At 44.0% G+C, this 25,810-nt stretch overlaps 1 protein-coding gene across 1 annotated transcript in view; it reads left to right on the top strand.

The window, feature by feature from the left end:
- LOC148515351 (uncharacterized) overlaps nucleotides 1–25,810 on the top strand; it is a 560,261-nt gene that overhangs the window by 113,568 nt on the left and 420,883 nt on the right. The window contains exons 3-6 of the mRNA XM_088480115.1: nucleotides 666–761; nucleotides 2,008–2,204; nucleotides 2,428–2,899; nucleotides 11,967–12,226. Coding sequence (XP_088336241.1) covers nucleotides 666–761; nucleotides 2,008–2,204; nucleotides 2,428–2,899; nucleotides 11,967–12,226 — 1,025 coding nt within the window. The remainder of the gene's footprint in view (nucleotides 1–665; nucleotides 762–2,007; nucleotides 2,205–2,427; nucleotides 2,900–11,966; nucleotides 12,227–25,810) is intronic.

Here is a 25,810-nt window from a genome sequence, read left to right as displayed (position 1 = left end):
CTGGGCTTCTGGTGGGGGTCTTTCAGCGGAGGTGCCGGTCCTTGGAGATCAGCGCTGGGCACAGTGAGGCTCCGGAGAGTGAGGGCAGCTACCAGGAGGCAGGTGAGAAGGGATGAGAAGGGATGAGACTGGCAGCGCATCTGCTGAGATCATGCGTTTACGTCAAGGGAATCGCTCGGTCAGCCAGTACATCATCCAGTTCCAAACCTTAGCCTCAGAATTTAAATGGAATGAGGAGGCACTGATAAAAGATCTTCCTGCCAGTCTCAATGACCTTATTTCTCTCTGCAATAAATTGGACACGATATCGAGAGCGACAAAGCGAAAAGATCAAGGGAGATTGTTTCAGATTTCGATCGGCCAATACTTCTGTTACTACCCAGTTCGAACTGGTAAACGATGAACCCATGCAGATTAACTGGGCTTGTCTTGCTACTGAGGAACGGCAAAGACGCCGGCGAGAAGATCTTTGTATGTACAGTGGAGAGATTGGTCATCTAGTTGCTTCCTGCTCACGTCGTCCGGGAAATTTCCGCTCCTAACTGGCTCCGGAGACACCAGGTTGGGAGTTATGTCAGCATCTCCAACTAGAACTGAATCTGCTTTGTCCATTAATTTGGAGGTTGTAAAAGGTCCTAAAATTGTTCTCTCTCTCCTTGATTCAGGGGCTGCCGAAAATTTTATCACTGCTGAGCTCGTCCAGAAATTTCAGATTCCTGTGTTCCCTCTCGATCATACAGTCACCCTGTCTGCAGTGGACGGTAGTCAAATTGTCAATGGGATTGTTTCTTTATGAATTCTGAGTCAGGGCCCTCCTACCTAAACTTGGAGCAGCCTCCTGGCCGCTTGCATAGCTGTGGGTGATCACCCACAGCATATGCGAGCGGCCAAAAAGATGGTCGCGATGGTCAAGACCATCGCGACCATCGGGCTTGCGACGAGACCCTGCGGTAGGGTCTCGCTGCCACAAGCCCTGGAGTGATTTTGGCTCTCTCAGAGCCAAAATCACTCCCACTGACATCACTAGTGATGTCAGTGGGGCCGGACCCAGACGGTAGGCGTTCCCATGGGAATGCCTCCGTCTGGCAGCCACGCCCCCAGCACGCCCACCAAAGGCACGCCCACCAATGAACATTGACAGCACGCCCCCTTTGGTGCGAGACCCATAACGACGGCTACCCCATCGTTATTCGGATCTTGCGCATGCGCACGACGGAGCTCCCTCCGTCGTGCGCATGCGCACTAGGGCACCATCGACCCACTTGCGAGCGCTCAGCCCGTACAGGTTCGTGTGGGGGCTCTACACACAGAAACCATCCAATTTCTTGTCATTCCTAAGGCTTCTCATGGAATCATTCTTGGTTACCCCTGGTTATGTAAGCACACTCCCAGTATTGACTGGACCTCCATGCAAATCCTATCTTGGGGAAATGCATGTCATGTTTCCTGTCTTCCTTGCATTAAACCCATTAAAGAGATTCACGTAGCAGAGAATGTTCAGATTCCTAACCCGTACATTTCTTTCAGTGACATCTTTTGTAAAATCGGGCCGATTCCCTGCCTCCACATCGGGATTGAGACTGCCCCATCGATTTGGTTCCTGGCAAAACCCCTCCACGAGGTCGTACCTATCCACTGTCCTTACCTGAGACCAAGGCCATGTCAGAATATATACAAGAAAACCTACAAAAGGGTTTTATACGGCCTTCTTGTTCTCCAGCTGGTGCAGGCTTCTTCTTTGTGTCTACAAAAGATGGAGGTCTGCGCCCCTGCATTGATTACTGGGGCTTAAACAACATCACCAGCAAGAACCGATATCCATTACCCCTCATTACCGAGCTTTTTTACAGAGTAAAAGGAGCCACAATATTGAAGAATGAAAGACTACCTTCAACACACGGGATGGTCATTTCGAATACTTAGTAATGCCTTTTGGCCTCTGCAATGCTCCCGCTGTGTTCCAAAACTTCGGAAATGAAATCTTCCGGGACTTATTGTATGTTTTAGTAGTCATCTACCTGGATGACATCATAATATTTTCCTTCAGTATTGAAAAACATTGGTCTCAAGTGAAGGAGGTCTTGAGTCATCTACGAAGGAACCACTTATACTGTAAAGCAGAGATGTGTGAATTTGAGGTATCTTCCATTCCATCTTTAGGTTACGTCATCTCAGGTTCCGGCCTAGAAATGGATCCAAAAAAGGTACAGGCTATCTTGGACTGGTCTCATCCCAATTCTCTGAAAGCGGTACAATGATTGTAGGTTTCGCCAATTATTACAGAAGGTTCATTAAGGGCTTCTCCACTCTCGTGGTACCTATTTCCGCCTTGACTTGCAAGGGAGCAGTTCCCTCCCAGTGGCCTCCCAAGGCTGAAACAGCTTTTCAAATGCTAAAGCAGGCCTTCATTTCCGCTCCTGTCCTGAGGTAGATGCCTCATCTGAAGCTGTGGGAGCGGTACTCTCGCAAAAATTTGAAGATAATAAAATCCACCCCTGTAGTTACTTTTCTAAGAAAATTTCACCTGCCGAGAGAAATTACCCCATTGGAGAACAGGAGTTATTGACGGATAAACTAGCCTTTGAAGAATGGCAATACCATCTCAAAGGGGCTAAATTTCCCATCAACGTATATACGGATCATCGGAACCTATTTCTGAAAAATATCCAGTACCTCAGTTCCCACCTGGCTCGATGGGCAATATTCTTTTCCCACTATAACTTCACTCTAAACTTCCATCCAGGTTCGCTAAATCAAAAAGCGGATGCTCTCTCCTGTTCATTCTCCTCTGAGGCTTCTACTGAAATACCTAAAGAAACTCCAGTTCTTGAGTCCAAAGTATTTGCTGCCACCCATATTCAATCTCCTCCTGGGAAGATCTTTGTGACCACGGATCTACGTAAGCAACTGTTAACTTGGGCCCATTCCGCTCGCTTTTCTGGACACACGGGCATACGTAAGACTCTGGAATTCCTACAGCGGTCCTACTGGTGGCCAGCCATGAGGACTGAAATCACAGATTTTTTTTCCGCCTGCACTCAATGTGCTCAACATAAGACGTCCAGACAAGCTCCTGCAGGAACTCTGGTCCCTTTGTCTATACCAACCCATCCCTGGACACACCTATTCATGGACTTTGTGACAGATTTACCAGTCTCCAAAAATTATACCACCATTTGGGTAGCGGTAGATTGATTCTCGAAAATGGTGTATTATATTCCTCTCAAGAAACTACCATCCGCTTCTGAGTTGGCTCAACTTTTCATTGTCAATATATTTCATCTTCATGGACTTCCAACTGAAATTATTTCTGATCGAGGGGTACAGTTTGTAGCAAAATTCTGGAGAGCCCTATGTTCCATCCTACAAGTCAAATTAAAATTTTCTACTGCTTAACACCCTCAAACCAATGGATCTACGGAAAGGGTAAATCAAGATCGCGAAACATTCTTACGGATTCATATGTCATCATCCCAGGACAACTGGGCAGATACTCTACCCATGGCAGAGTTTGCTTTTAATAGTTCCTGTCACTCTTCTACTGGTCAAACCCAATTTTTTGTAGTTTTTGGTCTACATCACAGAGTACCAGAGTTGAAAGAACTTCCAGTTTTTGATGTTCCGGCTGTAACCTCTACACTACTAGACTTTTCACGAATCTGGACTCAAGTTCATTCTTTCCTACAGAAAACTTCTGATCGATACAAATTTATTGGCTGATAAGAGAAGAGGCGCTGTTCCCAGCATGAAGGAGGGTGATCAAGTATGGCTATCCACTCGTAATCTTCGTCTCAGAGTTCCTTCAATGAAGTTTGCACCTCGCTTTATCGGTCCATTCCCTGTCATTGAAGTGATTAACCCAGTAGCCTAAAGATTGAAACTCCCACCCTACCTTAAAATACCAAATTCCTTCCACATCTCTGTTGAAACCTCTTATCCTTAATCGATTCCGCAAAGTTCTGCCACGCCTTCCCAAGGTCCTTACTGAGAGGGGTGTAGAGTTTGAGGTCAAGCAAATCCTGGACTCTCGATTACGTTATGGTCAGCTTCAATACTTGCTGGATTGGAGAGGTTATGGGCCTGAAGAACGGTGCTGAGTAAGAGCGGAGGATGTCCATGCTCCTCGTCTAGTGTTTAAATTTCACTCGGAGAATCCAGAGAAACCCAGGAAGTGTCCAGAGGCCACCCGTAAAGGAGGGGGTACTGTCACGATCGGGGCTGAGGGGCTGCGGAGACTGGTCTGGGTGCTATGGCGGGGGTCTTCCGGCGGAGGTGCTGGTCCCTGGAGATCAGCGCTGGGCACAGTAAGGCTCTGGAGAGTGAGTGCGGCTACCAGGAGGCAGGTGAGAAGGGATGAGACCGGCAGCGCTTCCGCACTGTAGTCTGATGTGCATCGCCATCTTGGATTCGGGTCGGGTGACTGACTGGGCCAATCCGGTTGCAGCATTGCCTTGGAGTTCTAGCAGCCAATCCTGCATCATCTGGTAGTACATAAGGACTGTCAGGAAGTCCTTTAGTTGCCAGTGCATCGTCTATCACAGCATATGCTGTGAGCTAGTTCTCTGTGCTCCCATAGTGTTCAGTGCCTTTGCCCACAGTTCCAGCCTGTATCCACCACTCCGGTCGTGCCACGTCCTGCTCTCGAATCCCTCCGACTCCTGTTTGCCTGAGTGTGTCTCCTATAATCCACCTGCCGCTGGTGCTCCTGCCGACCCCAGTTCCTTGAGTTCTGCCAGATTCTCCACAGATGTGTTCTCGCTCCAACGTGCACAGTCATACCCCTCTCAGACCGGCTGCATTCCTGTACCAAAAGGCAATCTTGCGAACTTCGTCCGACTCCACTCCGGGTCCAAGCTCAAGTCAAGGTGTGACAGTATGAAGGGGAAATAAGCTCTACCCAGGAACTATGTTCTTAAGTCCCGCCCCCTCATGGCAAATTGCCATGATTCACTGGTCAGTATGGAGGAGGAGCCAATATGAGGCATTTTCATTAGAATCGAGTCATTTGGACCCGCCCCTCCCGATTGACCTGCAAATCATGGCAATTTGCAGCGAGGTGGCGGGGTTTAAGAACATGCCAGCATGCTAGGTCCTGTCCCGTTCAGATCTGCTGCAGAGTAAGTTTGTTTGTCTATATGTGACTTCATACTTGCCAACTCTCCCTGATTGTCAGGGAGACTCACTGAAATAGTAGCAATCTCCCTGTCTATCTGAAGAGTCTAGCAATCTCCCTGATTGCACCTTACCCCATTATGTAGCTGTAATATCATAAAGAAATCAGAGATATATACATTCAAATGGGATCATTAGTATAATTTCCCTGCATTGGTTATAAGGTACAATGATCCCTATGGCTACATGTATTTTCTGAAAAGTATCAGTGTGTTTTCATCAACAAGTAGATCTTATTAACTGCTTTGGGGCTCATTTACATTTGGATGGGAGTCAATTTTAGGACACGCCTCTCAGATGTAGCAGTACACGCCCACTTTAACGCATGCTCATAGGTGTCACTTTTACACTTTCCCTGAAATGCTTTTTCAAAAGTAGGCAAGTATGTGTGACATATATGTGTGTATATATGTGTGTGTGCATGTAAGGTATGTGTGACATATGCATGTGTGTGTATATATGTGTGTGTGTGTGTTTGTGTATATGCGTGTATGTCTATATGCGTGTATGTACATATGCATGAATGTGTATTCATACACACATATATATATATATATATATATATATATATATATATGGAAACCCCCATAAAAATCCTGCATTTGCCCCTGACCCCCTACAGTATTCTACAGCTATTCCCGTGTGCCTTAAGGCCATGGTGTATCCAGCCAAGGTTGAAAGAGGTCACTAGGAAATTCCTGAGAATAAAACCCTAACCTAATTCTAAACCTAAACCAACAGGATTAGACCCTGGGAGTGTACAATACAGGATATAAGAGAAATGCAAAAACATGCAAGGCAGAAGTTCACAGTACAATTAACGGAATCATAAATGTATAAATGAAGAATAAACATACCAAAACAATATGATGTGGCAATATGACAGATACATTTAAATGTGTAGAGAAAATAAAAGGGCACCTTCCAAAATCACAGCTGAAAAGTGTCAGGCAGCTATCCCAGGGGTCCGCCACCACCCAAAAGTCACAAGGGAAACAGATACAAAAATGATAGCGTCAATCGCCTATCCCGGACCAAAGAGATACACAATCCAAATATAATACAATAATATATGTATTTATAATAAAAAAGAAGACACAAAATGTCTTAATATGCAATTATCTCAAAAGGACTATAATAATCCTGTATTTATGATATACAGTATATAATGTGCAATAGCATTATTATAAAAGATCCAATATACAAATACTATTATATACAATAGTTCCAATAATAAAATGTAAGTGACTGCAATAATGAACAGATGAATTCAATAAATAAATCATAATCACAAAACAAGAAAACAAGAAAAATTAAATAGATAAATAAATAAAAAGATGTAATAAAAATAAATAAATAAATAATAAATCTTAGGCCTTCTTCCACATATTTGATATATGTGCAATATTCATTATATCATCCATAAATGGTTAAGAGGAAAAAGTCTCTAATTGACTCTATGATCTTCCTTGTTTTCTATGTGCAGTGAGAAATACCAAGTAGCAGAAATTAATCAATACTGCATTCCAATCGTACAAAGTAACCAATCGGGGTTCACCCCTAATTACTCTTTAGAAAGTTACAGTGTTATTCCCTTAGCCCTAAGCGGGCAGTTGCTCCAATGCCAATTTCCATGTTGTATTATAACTGTGCTGTAGGGAAGTCCGTAATCTTCTGGTTGTAAACACATATAATGATCCGAAAGATAGGACTTTGTGATTGCCCTGAATGCCGGCTATTTATGAGCATGGCCAAAAAGCTGTTGTATGTCTAAAAGTCCGCTCACCTGATGGGGGTATTGTATCGGATGCCGGGCTCCGTCGTGACCCCCCAGGGCCGGACTGGCCATCGGGCAATTCTGGCAAATGCCAGAAGGGCCGATGGCCAGATGGGCCGGTTTGGATGTCTGGAACATGCCCGGCAGCTCTGCCTCCTGGGTGACTGCAGTATGTTTCTAATTGCGGCCGCGTCATTGTGGAATGACGTTATGACGCGGCCGTGTAGTGACGTCACTGCGCGCAGCCGGGCATGATAGTGCGGCGGGAGTTATCTCAGGAAGGCTGGAGTCCAGGCACCCTATGTAGCCTGGCGTGCAGGGCTGCCCGGAAGTACTTTATTAAGAGGAAGGAGGTTCACACTGGCGCGAGGAGCTGAGGATGAGGCGCCATTGTCATGGTCATAAGGAGACCAGCGGCGCGCAGGAGGCGGGGCAGCCAGCAGCACTTGGTTTGGAAGCAGTCTCCCTGGGGAGAGGTGAGTTGCTGTGGGGGGGAGGGGTCACTACTGTTTGGTATAATGTGTTATGGGGGCATTAATATTTGGGCACAATGTTATGGGGCATTACTATTTGGCCACAATGTTATGGGGGCCTTACTATTTGGGTATAATGTTATGGGGCATTACTGTTTGGGCATAATGTGTTATGGGGCATTACTGTTTGGGCATAATGTTGTAGCCATGTTTACTGTGTGGCTATTATATGGGAAGGGGTATATGTGTATGTACTGTATATATGTATATGTATGTATATGTGTATGTATATATATATATGTGTATATATGTATTTCTATAGCGATTGATTACTCTACTTATGATTATAGGAGGGTGTGGGAACTATTTATTTAGTTGTATGAGCACTTTTATTCTTTATAATATGAAAGGTGTTATTTAATCAATTTATGTAGTAAAATGTTACATTAGAGCAATGTATGTACTATATATAATATATGGTACTATATATAATATATGAGCGTTTGTATTTGTACTCATAAGATGGAAGCCATAGCAGGATTAATGAGCATCCAGGGTATGGGGTGAGTTAGCTTAGAAGTGGACAAATAGCATGTAAGGAGCCTGGAGAACTTGCTAGAAACAGCACGAGCTAGCTAAGCAAGGCTCCTGCTCTGAGCGGGAAGGAGAGGAGCTCGTGGCCCCTAGGGAGGGGGTATATAATGAGTGAACACTGGAGCTTAGTCCAGTCTGCAGTTCCCCCATGAGTGCTCACACCGGTATCCTCGGGCTCTTCCTAGCCATAGAGGGTTGATAGCAGTAGCCAGGAGCCCCGGTGATTGAAGCCAGTGTGGGCAGTACCTGAGGGACCAGGCAGCGCTGAGCTGGTCGGAGTTCTAGCTCAGCTGTTGCAGTGTCCTGGCAGGGGAAGCTACGGAGCCCAGCAATCAGTCAGTAGCAGGCTGACAGCTGGGGAGAGATAAGAGCAGGCTGGCTGAAGGGAGAGAGCTGCTGCAGCACGGGGGTGTGGCCATCCTCAGTCTCCTCTGATTAACTGCTTGAGTGCCAGAGAAAGCACAAGGTCTGTCAAGGCAGCCACAAAGAGCCTATTAGGAGCTGGCACCTATTGCTGACGAGCTGCCATAACGCTGACTACCTCTCTGCCAGGCATCATTGATCTGCAGCTGCTGTGAGTAGTATAACTCCACACAAAACACACAGAGGATACAAGTCTTAGTACAAATCTCCCGACTATATAGAGTTAAACCAATGAGGAGAGTTTACCCTTTATGTACTGGAATAGCTGCTCCTGGTATTTGGGTATTAACCCCAGGTTTTATAGCACTGCAAGGAAGGAGTTGGGGGAGTGGATCTATAAAATTACAGGAGCTCATACATTAGTTGCAGGAAAGTCTTGCCAGCAGCACTGTGCTCATTTTAAGGGTAAATCTCCTGAAGAGAGATTAGTACTTGTTATAGGAGAGACATACTGTACATCACTAGGAAGAAGCATTAAACTACAGAGCCTACGATATCCTAAGCGAGGGTCTGGGAAAACATAAATAAACCAATACATATCAAGTCCCACTCTGGCTTCTACTTGTGACTATTAGTTTAATACCTGTAGTAATACCTGCAGCATTAAGTCTATTTATAACTTAAAGCCTGTTAACAATTGACATAAAAGTTATGATGTACAGCTTGAAGGATTCCCATGACGTTTAATTGCTTATTTAACTAAACCAGTCCTAGAGGAAAGCTTCAGTCCAGGATATTCAATAAAGGGACATATATTGCTAACTACATATATTAATTACCACTAAGCTCCGTATACTATATCAAAGCCAGTCTAGAGATATAAAGGACTTGGACTTATTAGATAAAAGACTCTTTACTGGACTATAACCAGTACTGCAAAGGAGGATAGGAGCAACATTGTGACTATATACTAGAGATATTGCATGTAAAGTAACAAAGTTGTACTGAATAGTTTTATGTGGAAGAATATGTAAACTATTGAAAATTGTTCTTGATAAAAGTAAGAAAAGTATATCTCTGTGTATGTGAGCTTTCTTACTAGGAGGAGCCGTGACAAGAATCCAGAATCTTCGGAAACCAGTAAAGAGAAATTGGTATAAGTAATAAAGTGTAATTTATTGGGGACACAAAGGATTGTGCTAGATAACAACTTAGACTTATGTGATATACTACTACATATAATAGGTACATAATTATTTATAGGCTTACCCAAGCAAGCCTAGCAAAACAGATTACATTGTATATCAGCTTGGGTGGAGGCACTAATATTCAACATTAACATAACCCAGAACCAGGGGTTACAATGTGTTATGGGGCATTACTGTTTGGGCATAATGTGTTCTGGGGGCATTACTGTTTGGGCATAATGTGTTCTGGGGGCATTACTACTGCAAGGCATAACGTGAATAAGGGGCACTACTATGTGACGTAACAGGAATATGGATCTCCTCTGTGAGATGTAACATGAATATGGGGCACTACTGTATGACGTGACATGAATAAGGTGCACCACTGTGTGGTATAATGTGACGAAGGGGCACCAATGTGTGGTATAATTTGCATTTGGGGTATGATTGTGTGGTCTGCCCCTTCCCAGTGAGTCCACATCTGTTATTTTTTTTTTACGGGGTAATGTGAAGAAGGAGCACCATTGTGTGGTGTAATTTGCATTTGGGGTACGATTGTGTGGTTTGCCCCTTCCCAACGAGTCCATAACTGGGTTTTTTTTGGGCGCGCGCTCTCATTCTTCCAGCTGCGGCACCACTGCTCTTTATGTACGCAGGGAACCAACATGTGTAATTATGGCTCTGCTTTTGTGTGCACAGATGTGTCCTCTGCGTGCAGCACCCCTGCCCTTAAAAATTCCTACAGTAAACACTATCTAATCCTCTAAAACTGCTAAGCTAGGGCTTGGTCAATTGGGAAAATGTCTTCCACTTTCTTTGTGTGTGACCTCCACCAATGAAATTCCAGCTTTACCTAATAGAACCAACCAAATACCAAATTTCTGACTATGGCACATGTTTGAATTCCCTGCGGGATGAGCTCTGTTGTGTGTATTTTATTACAGAGAATGATGTTCACTTGTATGGTGTTCTGATATTAATTATATTTGTAAGAGTATAGACTAAGAAGTGGGAGGAGTCAATAATAGTAAGGGGAGGAGTTTATGCCAGGAGCCAGGTGTAAAATCGATGTGGGCCTGTGTGTTGTAAATGCCAGGGCCTATTTTTAGTCCCAGTCCGGCCCTGTGACCCCCTCTGTCAGTCGACTACTGTAACTGTAAGTACGCCGTTCATAGGCTCACCACACCGGAATGACTGGTGCTGCTCGTAGGGCCCACTTCTCGTCCAGTGAGACGCGGCCAGCAGCGTGTGCACAGCTGACCCTCCACAGTCCCGGTTACTCTAAGTGGTATCCGGAAGGAGGGTGAGGGCAAGGCAGACAGATGGAAAAACTCAGTCCCGGAGCTAATATCTCATCTCCCTCCACTCTCCTGGCCGCCCCTTCGCTCAACCAATGCACGCCGCCTCTCATGCCAAGTGATTACTTCCTCCCACTTCCGCCTCCAAGATTTTGCCCGTGCTGCTCCCAACCTTTGGAACTCTCTCCCTCTCCCTATCAGACTCTCCTCCTCTTTACAATCCTTCAAACGGGCTCTCAAGACCCACTACTTCATCAAAGCCTTCCACCTCCCATCCTAACTTGCTGCAACATACTCCTTCCTCCCTGTCTTCCCCATCTGTGTCACACCTGTTTGTCTAGAATGTAAGCTCTTATGAGCAGGGCCTCTTCCCTCTTGTGCTTCTCCTTACTTTACTTTCACCTACTTCTTACCCCCCACCAGGGCACCTAACACTTGGTTGCTTACGCTCTGTTGCATATCTAGGTGTTATGGTCACTTATGTATCAATGTATATTATCCATGTCCTTGTCCTATTTTTTTTTTTTTACTGTAAGTCAGTTGTCAAATTGTTGATGTACTTTGTAAGGCGCTGCGGAACACTTGTGGCGTCATATAAATAAAGGATAATAATAATAATAATATCTATCGATAGGATATCAGAATAATTAGCATTGGGAACTTCCTTATAGCATCAGAGGTGTAGGCTGGAAACAGGGACACCCTTAACTCGTTTCTTTCTCTGCGAGAATTTCTTCAGAAGGATCTTCTTTAGACTTGCGTCTTACTCCATATGCTGTATGACTACCAGAGGTCATCCTAATGAGGTGCTGTATTTTCCTTTTACAGTGCATGCATTATATGAGTTAGTGCATTGTAGAATAGTTATTACTCCCCTGAAGGCTGCTATCTTCATGGGAAGATGCACTAGGAGACAATAAATGAGGGTATTCCCGAATTGCTATACATTATAAGGGTGTATCTTCACCTACAGGAGAGCTAAACTAACAACTTGTCAAGGGTGAGGGTATCAAATCTAAGTCAAGACTAAGCATTGCCAAGACTAGGTAAAGGTTCAAGTTCATTACCTACGCATACAATTATTTTCCCCTTATCCACACAGGTGAAAATTCTTATATCAGTTCTCCCTCTGCACTTGGAGTACCAGCTGTGGTGAAATTAGATCTTTTGGAGCATGTTGCTGCTGGCTGCAGCTATATGGTCAATAACAAGGATGACAAAAAGAGAAGTCCTTTCCCCCCAACAAAAATAGTACGAGCAGCTAAGGAGCAAGTGGGGAAGAAGATGGCCTATAGCCTCACCAGTGCCAACTGTGAACACTTTGTGACAGAACTGAGATACGGCGTCGGCTTCTCTGATCAGGTATAGTATTGGGGTAGTGGATAATGTATACAGATGAGAGAATCACACTACAATTGCTTTTGTTTCTGAAACCATCATTGTTTTTGGCTTTGATATTGCAAAAAAAACACCAGAAAACATTAATTCATTTTTTTTTTTAAATAAGTCTTTTAGAGCTATGTTTTTACATTAGTATTCATATAACTTACAATCATTTACAGCCCAGATTTAGAAAGAACCCCTCACCATTAGTAGCATGAGCTGAGGCGGCAGTAAACTGGCTGGATTAAAATTTTATCTTAAACAAATTAATAAAAAAATAATAATTTTATAAACGTGTCAATGGAAATTGTTTTACCTGTAAACATTGATCTACATTTGTTTCCCTTCTGCCTCTAAACCAAGGGAATGATTCTGAGTAGGACGCACAGTGGCCACAGAAGCCGGATTTACTACCTTATGCTAATGCAAGATTCCGTAGGTCTAACGCAACCCAGTGATTTTATACAAACCACCACAGCCGTCATCATTAGCATCTGCACCTGCACCAGCCCCATGCTATAGGTGCAAGAGATCCATCAGAAGCTGAGCGCTCGCAACTGGGTCGATGTTTAGGGCCTACGCACGCACAGCGGCTGCACTGCACGTGCGCAAGCCCCGGAGCGAGAGAGAATTTCTCTCGCTCTGGAGCTCACTACAAAAGGGCTGGCTGTCGATGTTGATCGACAGCTTGGCCCGTTTTGTAGGCGTGGCGGGGGGGTGGTTTCACAAACGGAGGCGTTCCTTAAGGAACGTCTGCCATTTTGTGGGCAGCCGCACTGACATCAGCAGTGATGTCAGTGGGGAGCTTCCTGCTCGATCAGAGCAGGAAGCTCCCTGGGGCTTGCGGTTGCCGAGACCCAACCTTAGGGCCTCGTCGCAAGCCCCGATGGTCGCGATGGTCTTGACCCACATCTTAGCTAGCGACCAGGAGGCCGCACTTAAAAAAACAAGCGGCCGCCCTCATTCAGAACGAGCGCTCGCTTCTTGTGAGCGCCTCTGAATGAGGGCCTATATCCTTGCGCCAATTGTGTCCAGATAATGATGCTTATGTTCTTCCACAAGAAAGTTTCTCTTTAATAGGGCCAATAATGCTCAACAGCAGCAACAAATAAAAAAAGAGAACAGGACAGAAAAAATTGTATCAGTAAAAATATATATAATCATGTACTTAAACTTTTGATAGTAGATACAATGTAAGTCCAGGAGAATATATAGAGAGGGCACCAGTGTTCTTTATATATAAAGAAAGGCATTGTACTACCACTCCCAGTGTTCACACACAGGAATAGGATGGTGATGCTCGCTTTATATATAGAAAAGTGTGGTAATCCTCCTAAAAGGTATCTTTATCTTGTGTAAGTGAATCACCTTATACCCCTGGAAATAAAGTGTGGTACCATATAATAATGGATATTTAAATGCTCACACTGTGTCTTACGTTGATGTTCACTGTACTCTAATAAAGGTTTCATTGGGACCTCTCCACATATCCATAGTCACAGGAAAACCATGTAAGAATAGCAATGAGCTTCAGCTACATGTCCACAATGGAATGTAGTCAGCATCCCGGCATGCAGGATGCCAACGGTCTAAATACCGGAGCCTGGAATCCAGACAGCGAGGGAGGAGAGATTGCTATATATATATATCCAGACAGTGGAAGAGATAGCAACTCTAGTGTAACATAAATAAGCCCAAAACTGTACAAATTTGCTTGCGCTCCAAAAATATGAATTTTCACACTTATCTGAGTATCTTTCTCTATAGCCCTTTCTCTCTTCCCAAACTCAGATATGACAGGGTATGGATGGCTACAATGAAAATAATTATAGTTTAATACTGATTATATAATAAAGTGCTCTCATACAATGGAAAGAATGTGAAAAAGGAAGGCAGAATCAACCACCAACCAGTGTTATTAACACTCATGATATAGCACATAAAACTGTGCAAAAATCTAAAATCCAAACACCATAACATAGTATCTCCATACCACAACTGTACCTGTATGGACCATATATAATTGTAGTATGTAGTAGCTGAATCACTGCCTTTAAACTATCTCTATGGACTCAATGACAGATTATAGCCTCCAATAGTGTAGTATGCTACCACATATGATTTATTCTACACAATAAACAATAATAGAACTGGTACATTTAAAAATATACAATATCCAAAGCTTATCTAATAAGTGCATTGAGGAGTGAGGTTCAAGATGACATCCCAATGCATTTCGTTCATACTAATCACACGGGACTTCTTCAGGGGAGCTGAGAGTGTATTACCATGCAGCTTATCAGACTTAAATAGAGCAGCCTCAAGTAATGGCATCTTCCGGTTCTCATTGCACATGAGTAAGATTACTGAAGTAACTGCACTCCATGGTTAACAGATCATCGCAGCAGTTAGCTCAATAGGACACTACAATATGCACTTCCAGGATGCTCACTAGACTTTATTACTACTATCTATGTAATAAGAAGCAATTACACTGTGTAACTTCATAGGCACCATTTTAATGAAGTCCATATTGATGCCACCATTATGGGAGAGAGAGAACTAATCCACTTACTCCATACTACTAAAGCCTTAAGACTGTCTGGTCAGACGCCATTTTAATGAAGCCCATTGTCTATCTCTCATGTGTGGTTCTTCTTTATGTTTTAATTCACAAAGTAACACAAGAGACTAGAAAATATGTATAGATAAAACCACAATATTTATTAAAAAACTAGAGAACAATATTACATTTTTGCATCTTTTCCGTCTCTATTGTTATTCAGAAGTCACTTTGGTTTAAGCTTTAAACATCTAGTTTGTGGTGCCTCAACTATTGAATTATATATTTTTTGTTTATATAAGATTGTCTTGTTTTTTTTTATTCCTGATAGGTAGCTGGATGACAATATAATGAAATCTTTTTTTTATAAAGTGAGATGGCATTGGCCACAAATGATTTAGGCTGGCTGGCAGGCCCTTGATAGGTGGTCATATATCAATTTATTAAAATGATCTTCAGATCAGCTGTCTCGGCACTGGAGCAATGATTAATTGCTCCGGCGCTCATGGCAAATCAGAATGTTAATTATCATGGGCCGCACAGCCCCTAGTTATTATGGCAGGGTGCCTGCCTGTAGTGTCCGATGGTATCGCATCAATACTGGCTGCAGAGAGCCGTTCCAGGCACCCTGCAGCCAGAAGCAGAGGCTGCGGGGTGGCAACGGTGCCGCCCACAGAGCCCTGCGCTCTGTGCGGGCGCACCAGTCACTTACCACTAGTTATGGCACTGAATTTCAGAAGGTCTGACCCGTCTCAATGTGCGAAAAGTGGAAGCACATTGGCTCACACTGCGAGGGAGGGAGATGGGACAGACATAGGGAAAAAGGGGGGCAGGACAAAGCGATGGAGTGAGTAAGGAAGAGGGGTGGATGGGGAACAGCAGAGATGGGGGAATGAGTGGACAGAGTAGAGGGTGTAATTCACTTGTATAATTGAATGTTTTTATAGCACCCTAAGGGCCGTATTCAATTAGTCACGAAAAGTGCCGTTTGGAGAAAAGTTTTCGCCGACTTACACTTTTGCCTGTTTTTAAGGTGTCTCCGTATTCAATTCCCTGGAGTTTTCACCTAGGAGAAAACTCCATAGGCAACAACAGGAGAAAAAATTTCTCCAGCAAAATGCAGGAGAAAAGAAGTGCAAAATCCATAGTTTGGGGTACAAATGTGGGGACTTGGTTCAGAACCGTTTACACACACCCCTAATGACTAATTAGGCAAAAAAAATAAAAAAAATGAACTTACTTCACCCCAAAAAGATGTAATTTTTGGAACAAAAATGAAAACAAGAGTTGGAAAATGGGAAAAAAGTGGGGTCTGGTACTTTGGGGGGCTATATGGTTGGGACAGGTGTTTTTGGGATTGCAGGAGGCTGCAGCCGGCATAATTTTGAAATTTTTTAAATCTTCATTTTAGTGAAATCAAAATATACTAGTCATCATGTAGACAAATGTGATAAAATGTCAACATGTTATAATGTTAACATATTGTCCCTGGCAGCCCAGTGGTAACTTACTTACTCCTGATGGCTGCATTGTCGTCTTCTGGGTCCCAGCATTCATGTCACTGTGACTTCCGGGTCAGACCTCCAATCTTCTGGCATTAGGGTGAGTATTTCTCTCCTATTCCTAACCCTGATCCCTACCCCTAACCCTTCCTCTTGTGCCTAACCATAACCTCCCCCCTGCAGCCTGACCCTAACTCTCCTGCCCGCAGCCTACCACTATCTCTCCCTCTACTGCCTAACTCTAACCTCCCCTCTAGTGCCTAACCTTAACCTCCCTCTACATCCATAGAAAAGATAGTATATCGATTATACTTATCAATGAGGCCATCACTCCAATAAATGCCAGTTCCTGCTCTGTATTCTGTAGCAGATTATAATCCTCAAATGGCATAATTGCCCAGTTATGCCATATGAGGATTAAAAACTGCTACAGAATCATGCCCTTAGTTTTTATACTGTACCATAGGCAAACGCAGGGGGGGTTTCCGTCTGCCTGGAAACCCCCCTACCCAGCCCACACCATGACCACAATAGAAATAGTAATATAATAATAGAATTTTACTAGTGCTGTATGTTCTTCTCAGTATTACAAATGAAATACTTAGCACCACCTGTGGATCTTTTAACATGTATCAGCCAGTAATAAATAACCTGTGCACCAACTAGAAGATCTGGAAAACATTCACTGTTAAGGATGTGCCTCTATAGAGCCCAATATGTACATATATGTTCAGGGCAGTGCTAGGTTCCTCTGCTGCTCCCCCAGACTCCTGGACTTGCTCTAATACTCTGGAATGGTGCCCACATCTAAAATAAAACCATTCAGCTCAGGCAGGATGGCCCTACTGCCGCATTTAAATGGTTACAGACAGTGATTGCTGGTCCTGTATATGCTGGAATTATGACACACAATACACTATGTATGACACATATAATGGGTTACAGTGATTGCTGGTCCTCTATATGCTGGAATTATGACACACAATATACTTTGTATGATGCTAAAGCTGGTTAAATGCTAATTCTACCATCTTTATGGACTGGCCACACTCACTCTAAAATCAGGCATTTGGAAACCCCCCTCTACAAATCCTGCGTTTGCCACTGTGTACATCAGGACTCTATGGGCCTGATTCAGGCCCGCTCGCTAAGATGCACAGTCTCGCTGCTGTCGATGGTTTGCAGTGTGTATGCATTGTGTGCATGCGTGCGCGTGCGCATACCTTAGCGAAAGTTCACAATGCACTCGCTCGCTGCACATAGACAGCCCAGCAGAGTGAGTGACATGGGAAGCCGTTTGTAGGTGGTAACGGGGGCTGGCCATTAAAAACGGGGGAGTGGAGGTGCAAATGCAGGCGTCTCAATGGCATTTTAGAGGTGTGCATAATTAAAAGACAGCATCATAGTACACGTAACCTGGCTTGTTTTTACACTGAAGTGCTCGCAGTGCTTATGGTAGGGTATAGTTAACCTCAAGCGCTGCGATAGCATCTGATGTACCGATGGTTGCATACACTTCCTGGACATGACGTGCACAAGTGGGCATCTTAAAACAGGCTGGTCGGTGTTTGCATACACTATATGTTCGCTCTTTAAGAAATACTGGGTGTTCTAATGCATTACTGTGCGGTACGCAATTTGCATACACATCGTGCGAGTGATCACATCCTAGCGAGTGGCTCTGAATCAGGCCTTATGTTCTCCAACACTTTGACTTCTGTTTTGTTAACAGCACATAGTTTTTGGCTACATTGGAGCTGATCTTTGCATAGAACAAATGTTTCTGCAAGACTGGCCTGGATCACCAAGTAGCAGGGGCGCTGAGAGGGGGGGAGCAGGTACTAATTACCCAGGCCCGGGCTTGCTGAAGGGCCCGGCGGGGGCCCGGGTTCGACACTGGCCCCCTCCTCCCTGTCAGCTGAGCAGCCAAGCAGTGTGGGCTGCAAAGGGAGCAGCAGCAATCTCCTCTGCCTGTGGGGGGCGAGCGATCATCCTGATTGTGCTCCCCCCGTATATGCACTGGGCCGAGGGGCTCACAGCGCCCCCCCTCCCCAGTGCTACTTTGCGGTGCTGCAATAATAGTTTTTTTCTTTTTCTTGTTTTCATAAGGGGATGAGGCCACGCCTCCTGTGATTAGGGCACGCCCCCTTCACACGGGCCCAGGCTGGCTCTTGGCAGCCATGCCCAGCACACCACTGAATTTCATACTCTCACAGAAGAGACCAGATAAAACAACAAGCCGCTGATCTGCTGCTTTTAGAGATAATTGGTAGACACCATTAAAGAAGAGTTCACGTGTCCAGTCTTTCCTACCTCCCTTGTCATACCCATATCCATTTGCATTTGGCTAAACACTTGCAATCAAGATCCCCAGCCTCAATCAGCTACTCATCATCTTTTGTTAGCTCGCCTATATCCTTATATGTGCCTGGAAGAGAAATAAATGGAAGATGGTCTTCAGCACAAAGGATGGACACTTTGAATATTATTATTATAGTAATAGAACAACAATAAAACAAGACTGGGTAATAACAGGCATCCAATGAGGTAAGAGGACCCTGCTCACAAGCCTACAATCTTATGTCATGCTGTTCAGCCTGTGCAATGCACCCAGCTGTCTAGCCATTATATGTGAATTCCATTTTTAGGGACCTGCTGGAGATATCTGTCCTCATCTTCAAGCATGATAATTTTATTTTTTCCAGTATACTTGAGAATCATCATTACAACGTGAGAGAGGTTTTGCAGAGTCTCTTGTATAATTACCTTTTTTCCAATATGGAGAAGTGTTCATTTAACCAGTTCACAGTGAGCTTCATAGAGCACATAATTTAAGCATAAAGCCTAGAAATAGATCCAAAAATGCTTTCTGGTGTTCTCGGTTGGCCAGTGCCCAAAGGGATCAAGTCAATCCTGAGGTTCATGGGGATTAGCAATTATTAGTTTTATCTGTAATTATTAACAGTTGTTTTAGCTATAACTGTTTTGACCAAGCAATGGGACTCCTAAGGCCACATTTATTCTCCAGGAAAAAACATATTGAAACAGTTTTTTACCTAAGTGCGCATGCTCCGGAATTCCGACCCCATTCAACACTATGTTTTTATGGGGGACACTATGTTTTCCAATGCTTTAGTCCAATGGCTAATACCATCTTAAGATGGTGTCAACCATCGTAGCCTCTAGCCTCTAAGCTACATTAATGCAAATTGTTGGGGAGCAGGATTCTAAGGATACCTCTCCATTATCCATTGCTTGCACATGCGTAGTATGATGACCGTAGATGCACAGTAGCTCTGCTGGTTCTGAACCCTGAAGTATAATAATGGCATAAGCCATCGCTTTATTATTTGGTCCTTGCATGGACATTTTGAATACATTACCACGAAAATGAATTTGTTATCGCTGCAAAACAGTATGTGCAGTTAAGAAATTAAAATAATCTGTTTTCAAATGCTGATAAATATGTGTGAAAGTCTTAGAATTTAAATATACAAAAACTAAATGAACAAATACATCTCCTTCGGCACAGTTCTTAGACAGGTCATTTACTCACAAAACTAAACTAGGCTCTCCTGAATGCAGCACTTCCATAGATTCTAGCAGTATGTAAGCACAGAAGCTGTACCCTGATGATCACACATATCCAAACTGCAGGCTCTATCTTTTTCCTCTGCAGTGCCGGTTTAATGTCCCTCAACACACAGCACCAGAGCTTTGGTGCCAGCCCTCTAACCTATTGTGTGCTGGCCAGCTCCTTATAGTCCCAGCACTGTTCTCAGAGTCAAGTTGTGGATGTCTACTACTGATGCCGCTAGAGTGTCACTGCAGTTCCATCCTATCTTCGGATGAGCCAAGCGGCCATCTCTGCCAATTGGCTGCCGAGACCTTAGTGTAGCTATGCTGCAAGAATCTCCCCACTGGCACTGATTCAGTGTGAGACAGAAGAGTTGCCCACCAAATGAACCCATCAGCCATCAGACCACCAGCTTGGGCAAGTGCCTGCTTGGCAGAGGTGGTTTTTAGGTTCTGCAGAGGGGTTTTATTAGTAGAGCCACTACAATTTTTTTTCCTGGGGCCCCCACAAACCCTAATCTAGCCCAGATCCTCTGTAATCCTTCCTGGCCTCAGTGCAGACCTCTGGTCAGAGGCGTAACTAGGTATTTGAAGGCCCCATAGCAAAAGTTTGTAAAGGCCCCTTGGTACCACCCAGTGTTGAAAAATGTAAATGGTACATGTAAATTTGACAAGGAAGATATGCCCTCCTCAGCTCTGGGCCCCATAGCAACTTTACCCCTTCCACCTATGGTAGTTACATCCATGTCTCTGGCATTTCTCCTTCTCACAGGCCAATGTGTGTTGCTTGAGGATCACAAAGTCGGTGTTGGCGTATAACTTGGGAGGAGTCATGGACCTGAATGTGTCCAAGAGAATTCCCAGCTTGCAATATCTGGGCTTCTTACTGGACATATCTACGACTTCTTTCTGAAAACATATGGAGAATCTTGCTGGGCATAATACATTAAGTTTGCTCATGTTAGAACCATTACTGCTTGACTTTGTATGAAAGCTGTGTATCATGTGCATATAGTAGATCTATACATTGTAGCTGTAATTTTAAGCATTTGACTGCATAAGGTAAGTGTTAGTATAGTTTGCATAGTATTCACTACTCTTGCAATACTGTGCGTGTTATACTGTATATATTTATATTTTTTCCCTGTTCACAGCAAACTATAGTTCCATGCTGAAGATGGATTATAATAGCTGCTCTGTTTCTAATATAGAACAATCATAAATTTGTTATACAGAGCGCTTGTATATGGTAATGTGTGTATTAAAAGACGCACAACCTGAAAAAAAATTGGTTATATAACATGTTTATAGCTCTTTGGCAGAATAAATGTTGCGGTATGTGGAAAGGTGTATTAGTGCTGGGTTCCTTAAATGCCATGAAAAGCATTCTGTGGCTTGGTAGATACTATGCTAAGCTTTCCCTATTGCTGCCTACCTCTTCCACGATGTCCGTCTTCAGCTGGTCCCTGCTGCATAGCATAGTATCTAACAAGCCACAGTCTGCTTTTAATGGCGTTTAAGGATCCCAGCACTAATACACCTTTCCAAATGCCGCAATATTTATTCTGCCAAAGAGTTATAAATATATGTTATTGTTATATAACCAATTTCTTTTTCAGGTATTGCGTTTTTTAACACACACATCCTTACACATAGTGCTTCTTTCAGCAGGAACAAGCAGGAACTCACTTCCAGAACATCTCATTACTGTCCTGTTCCAAATGTGTTTTCCATAAAACAAGTTTTATTTTAAAGGCCATTTTGAGTGCCTTCTATTCGAAGTACTATATATATGTATATAGTACGCCAGACGCCTCACAGAATCAGAGCTTCTGGCGGTGGATGATTTATTTTCCATGCCGTTAGTGACTGGGAGACCGACGCTGCCTTTCATCTGAGAGGATCTGTGCAGAGGGTACAGCCGCAATGTGCTGCGGCTGTGACTTGGGCTACAGGTTAGATTGTTATTGTTTTTGTCTGTTACCCTGACGACTGGGCTGTGTGCGCTCTACTGACATTAAGTTATGGCTGGTGGAGCGCACGCCGTCCTGGTCATCAGCTGCACTGATAGATTAATGATTTTCATTCCACAGTCTTTGCTTACAGGATTATGGTATATTATATGCTGGTTGGTACTTCTCTATTACCTTCTTGATTGATAAGGTATTTATTACTGTGCATGTATATACTGTAGATATATATGTTAAATACAAAAGGTTTTTTAAGCTAATTGGTGGGTGGGGCTGGATGTGCCAAGGGGTATAAAGCTGTGTAGTTGTTGCTATATGGTGTATCTTGACAAAGGTCCAGGCATAGGACTGAATGTCGATGCTGCTGTAAACTGCACTTTTAAAAAGAATAAAAAATTATGTTTCTATAAAGACTGATGAGTGCACCCCTGTTATTTTTATTATACAGTATATATATATATATATATATATATATAATATCCCCCTTGGATCGGCACTCTCTCCTAATGAATGCCGCAGCTCGATGCCCTCCGGGAAAATAATGTCCACAAATAGCTCAGAAAAAACGGCGGCACTCGAAGACTTCGATAAAGTATCAAAAGTGTGTATTCAAATAAGCATCCTAAGACACCAACATTTCGGGACCACAACGTCCCTTTGTCAAGGTACCTTTGTCAAGTCTCCGAGTGCCGCCGTTTTTTCTGAGCTATTTGTATATATATATATATATATTAGGGGTGTGCACCGGCCACTTTTCATGTTTGTGTTTTGGTTTTGGATCTGGATCTTTCTTCGTGTTTTGGATCTGGATTGGTTTTTCCAAAACCACCCTTCCGTGTTTTGGGTTCTGGGTTTTGTGTTTTGGATCTGTATTTTTTTTAAAAAAAGCATAAAAACAGCTTAAATCACAGAATTTGTGGGTTTTTCTGCTCCTATGCAATTATTAACCTCAATAACCTTCATTTCCACTCATTTCCAGTCTATTCTGAACACCTCACACCTCAAAATATTGTTTTTATGGCCAAAAGATTGCACCGAGGTAGCTGGATGACTATGCTAAGCGACACGAGTGGGCGGCACAAACACGTGGCCCATCTAGGAGTGACACTGCAGTGGCAGACAGGATGGCAGTTTGAAAAACTAGGCCCCAAACAGTACATACTGCAAAGAAAAAAAAAGAGGTGCAAGATGGAATTGTCCTTGGGCCCTCCCACCCACCCTTATGTTGTATAAATAGGACATGCACACTTTAACAAACCAATCATTTCAGCGCCAGGGTCTGCCACATGACTGTGGCTGAAATGATTGGTTCGTTTGGGCCCCCACAAAACAAGCTGGCAATTAATCTGTCCCTGCACAAACTGGCTCTACAGAGGCAAGATGTCGTCCTCATCCTCCTCATCCACCGATTCCTTGGATAAAACAGGAAAAAGGGATTTAGGTGTCCCTGGACTGGTTACGGTCTTAGCCAAAGTTTCTGAACTTGACAGTAACTTTTTATGAATGCGCTGCAGGTGCCGTATAAGGGAGGATGTTCCTAGGTGGTTAACGTCCCTACCCCTACTTATTTCACCTTTACATATGGTACATATGGCAAGACAGTTGTTGTCCGGATTTGGATAGAAATATTGCCAGACCAAAGAGGTGGAATGTTTGGTCTTCTGCCCAGGCATGACCGTGATGGGCTTTTTCATCCCACGGACAACAACTGTCTCCCCCGGAGCCTGATTTAAACAAACCACATCACCATCAGAATCCTCCTCGCCAACTTCCTCCTCAGTGCCAGCTACACCAGTATCCTCATCCTGTTGTACTTCAACAGTGACATCTTCAATTTGCATATCAGCAAGTGGACTGTGGGTGCTCCTTTCAGCACTTGCAGGGGGCGTGCAAATGGTGGAAAGAGCCACCTCTTCTCATCCAGTGCTGGGAAGGTCAGGCATTGCAACCGCCAACACACTTGGACTCTCCTTGGGGATTTGTGATATCTTCTTAGAACGCACAGTTCTTCGCTGTGCTTTTGCCAGCTTAACTCGTTTGATTTTTTTAGCGGGAGGAGGGCTTCCATCGTCATGTGAAGCTGAACCACTAGTCATGAACATAGGGAAAGACCTTAGCCGTTCCTTGCCACTCCGTGTCGTAAATGGCATATTGGCAAGTTTACGTTTCTCTTCAGATGATTTAAATGTTTTTTTCAAGGTCATTTTCCTGAACTTTGTCATTTGGGATTGTATGTGCCCTCTACTATGACATTGGGCATCGGCCTTGGCAGACAACGTTGATGGCATGTTATTGTCTATGTCATGACTAGTGGCAGCAGCTTCAGCACTAGGAGGAAGTGGTTCTTGATCTTTCCCTATTTTATTTTTATCGGAGAAAGTTTGGTCCTCCATTTATGTTATATTGATATATACGTGCGGCTAAGGCGCACACAAACACAGAAAATTTTTTTTTTTTTTGTTGGAGACTAGTGCACTTTGTGGGTTACACCACCCTTTAAGAAATGAGCCAGCCGGCCCTTTACTTATGGGACACAGGCGCACGCTTGGCGCTGCTCCTTTGTTGATGCACGTGCAGCCACAGTGCACACAATTCACAAACACAGACATTTTTTTTTTTATTTTGTTTGGTGTGCCCTTTGGGAGTTACAGCACCCTTTAACGGACAAGCCAGCCGGCCTTTTACTTATGGGACACAGGCGCACGCTTGGCGCTGCTTCTTTGTTGATGCACGTGCAGCCACAGTGCACACAATTCACAAACACAGAAACATGTTTTTTATTTTGTTTGGAGTGCCCTTTGGGGGTTACAGCACCCTTTAGCGGTCAATCCAGCCGGCCCTTTATTTATGGGACAGAGGCGCACGCTTGGCACTACTTTTTTGATGCACGTGCGGCTACTGCGCACACAATTCACAAACACAAAAAAAAATATATTTTTATTTTGTTTGGAGTGCCCTTTGGGGGTTACAGCACCCTTCAACGGACAAGCCAGACGGCCTTTTACTTATGGGACACAGGCGCACGCTTGGCACTGCTCCTTTGTTGATGCACGTGCAGCCACAGTGCACACAATTCACAAACACAGAAAAACATTTTTTATTTTGTTTGGAGTGCCCTTTGGGGGTTACAGCACCCTTTAGCGTTCAATCCAGCCGGCCCTTTATTTATGGGACACAGGCGCATGCTTGGCACTACTTTGTTGATGCACGTGCGGCTACTGCGCACACAATTCACAAACACAAAAAAAAAAATATTTTTATTTTGTTTGGAGTGCCCTTTGGGGGTTACAGCACCCTTTAACGGACAAGCCAGCCAGCCTTTTACTTATGGGACACAGGCGCACGCTTGGCGCTGCTTCTTTGTTGATGCACGTGCAGCCACAGTGCACACAATTCACAAACACAGAAAAAATATATATTTTTTTTGCACTTGGGGGGAGCACCCCTGATGGAAAGAGCACCCCCTGGACAACACTACAGCACCCCTTTAGGACTGGGACACTGCACAGGACTTTGGAGTGGACACAGCCCCTATCGACAACTGACTGCACAACACAGTCCAGCCAGCCCCTATGGACTTTAGAGGAGTGGACACAGCCCCTATGGACAACAGCAGCACAGCGCAGTGCAGCACAGCACAACACTGCACTACACTACACTACATAGCCCAGCCAGCCCTAACTCCCACCCTCCCTCTTCACTGTCCACAGCCGAGTGAGAAAATGGCGCCGACGCGGGTACCTTATATAGGATCCAAAACCTGCGAGACCCGGAAGGCGGGATGATGACGTTTTGCCTCGATTTCAGATCCGAGTAATGGCGGGAAAAGTCGAGCCTGACTCGGATCGGCCTCGGATCGGGGGGGCTCGGGGTGGTTCGGTTTTCAGAAATCCGAACCCGCTCACCCCTAATATATATATATATATATATATATATATATACCCAATTCCAA

The sequence above is a fragment of the Taudactylus pleione genome, unplaced genomic scaffold (genome assembly GCF_031769625.1).
Source record: "Taudactylus pleione unplaced genomic scaffold, aTauple2 ptg000250l, whole genome shotgun sequence".
Classification (NCBI taxonomy): domain Eukaryota; kingdom Metazoa; phylum Chordata; class Amphibia; order Anura; family Myobatrachidae; genus Taudactylus; species Taudactylus pleione.
Note: the sequence above shows the minus strand (reverse complement) of the source record. Positions and strands in the feature narration are given on the sequence as shown.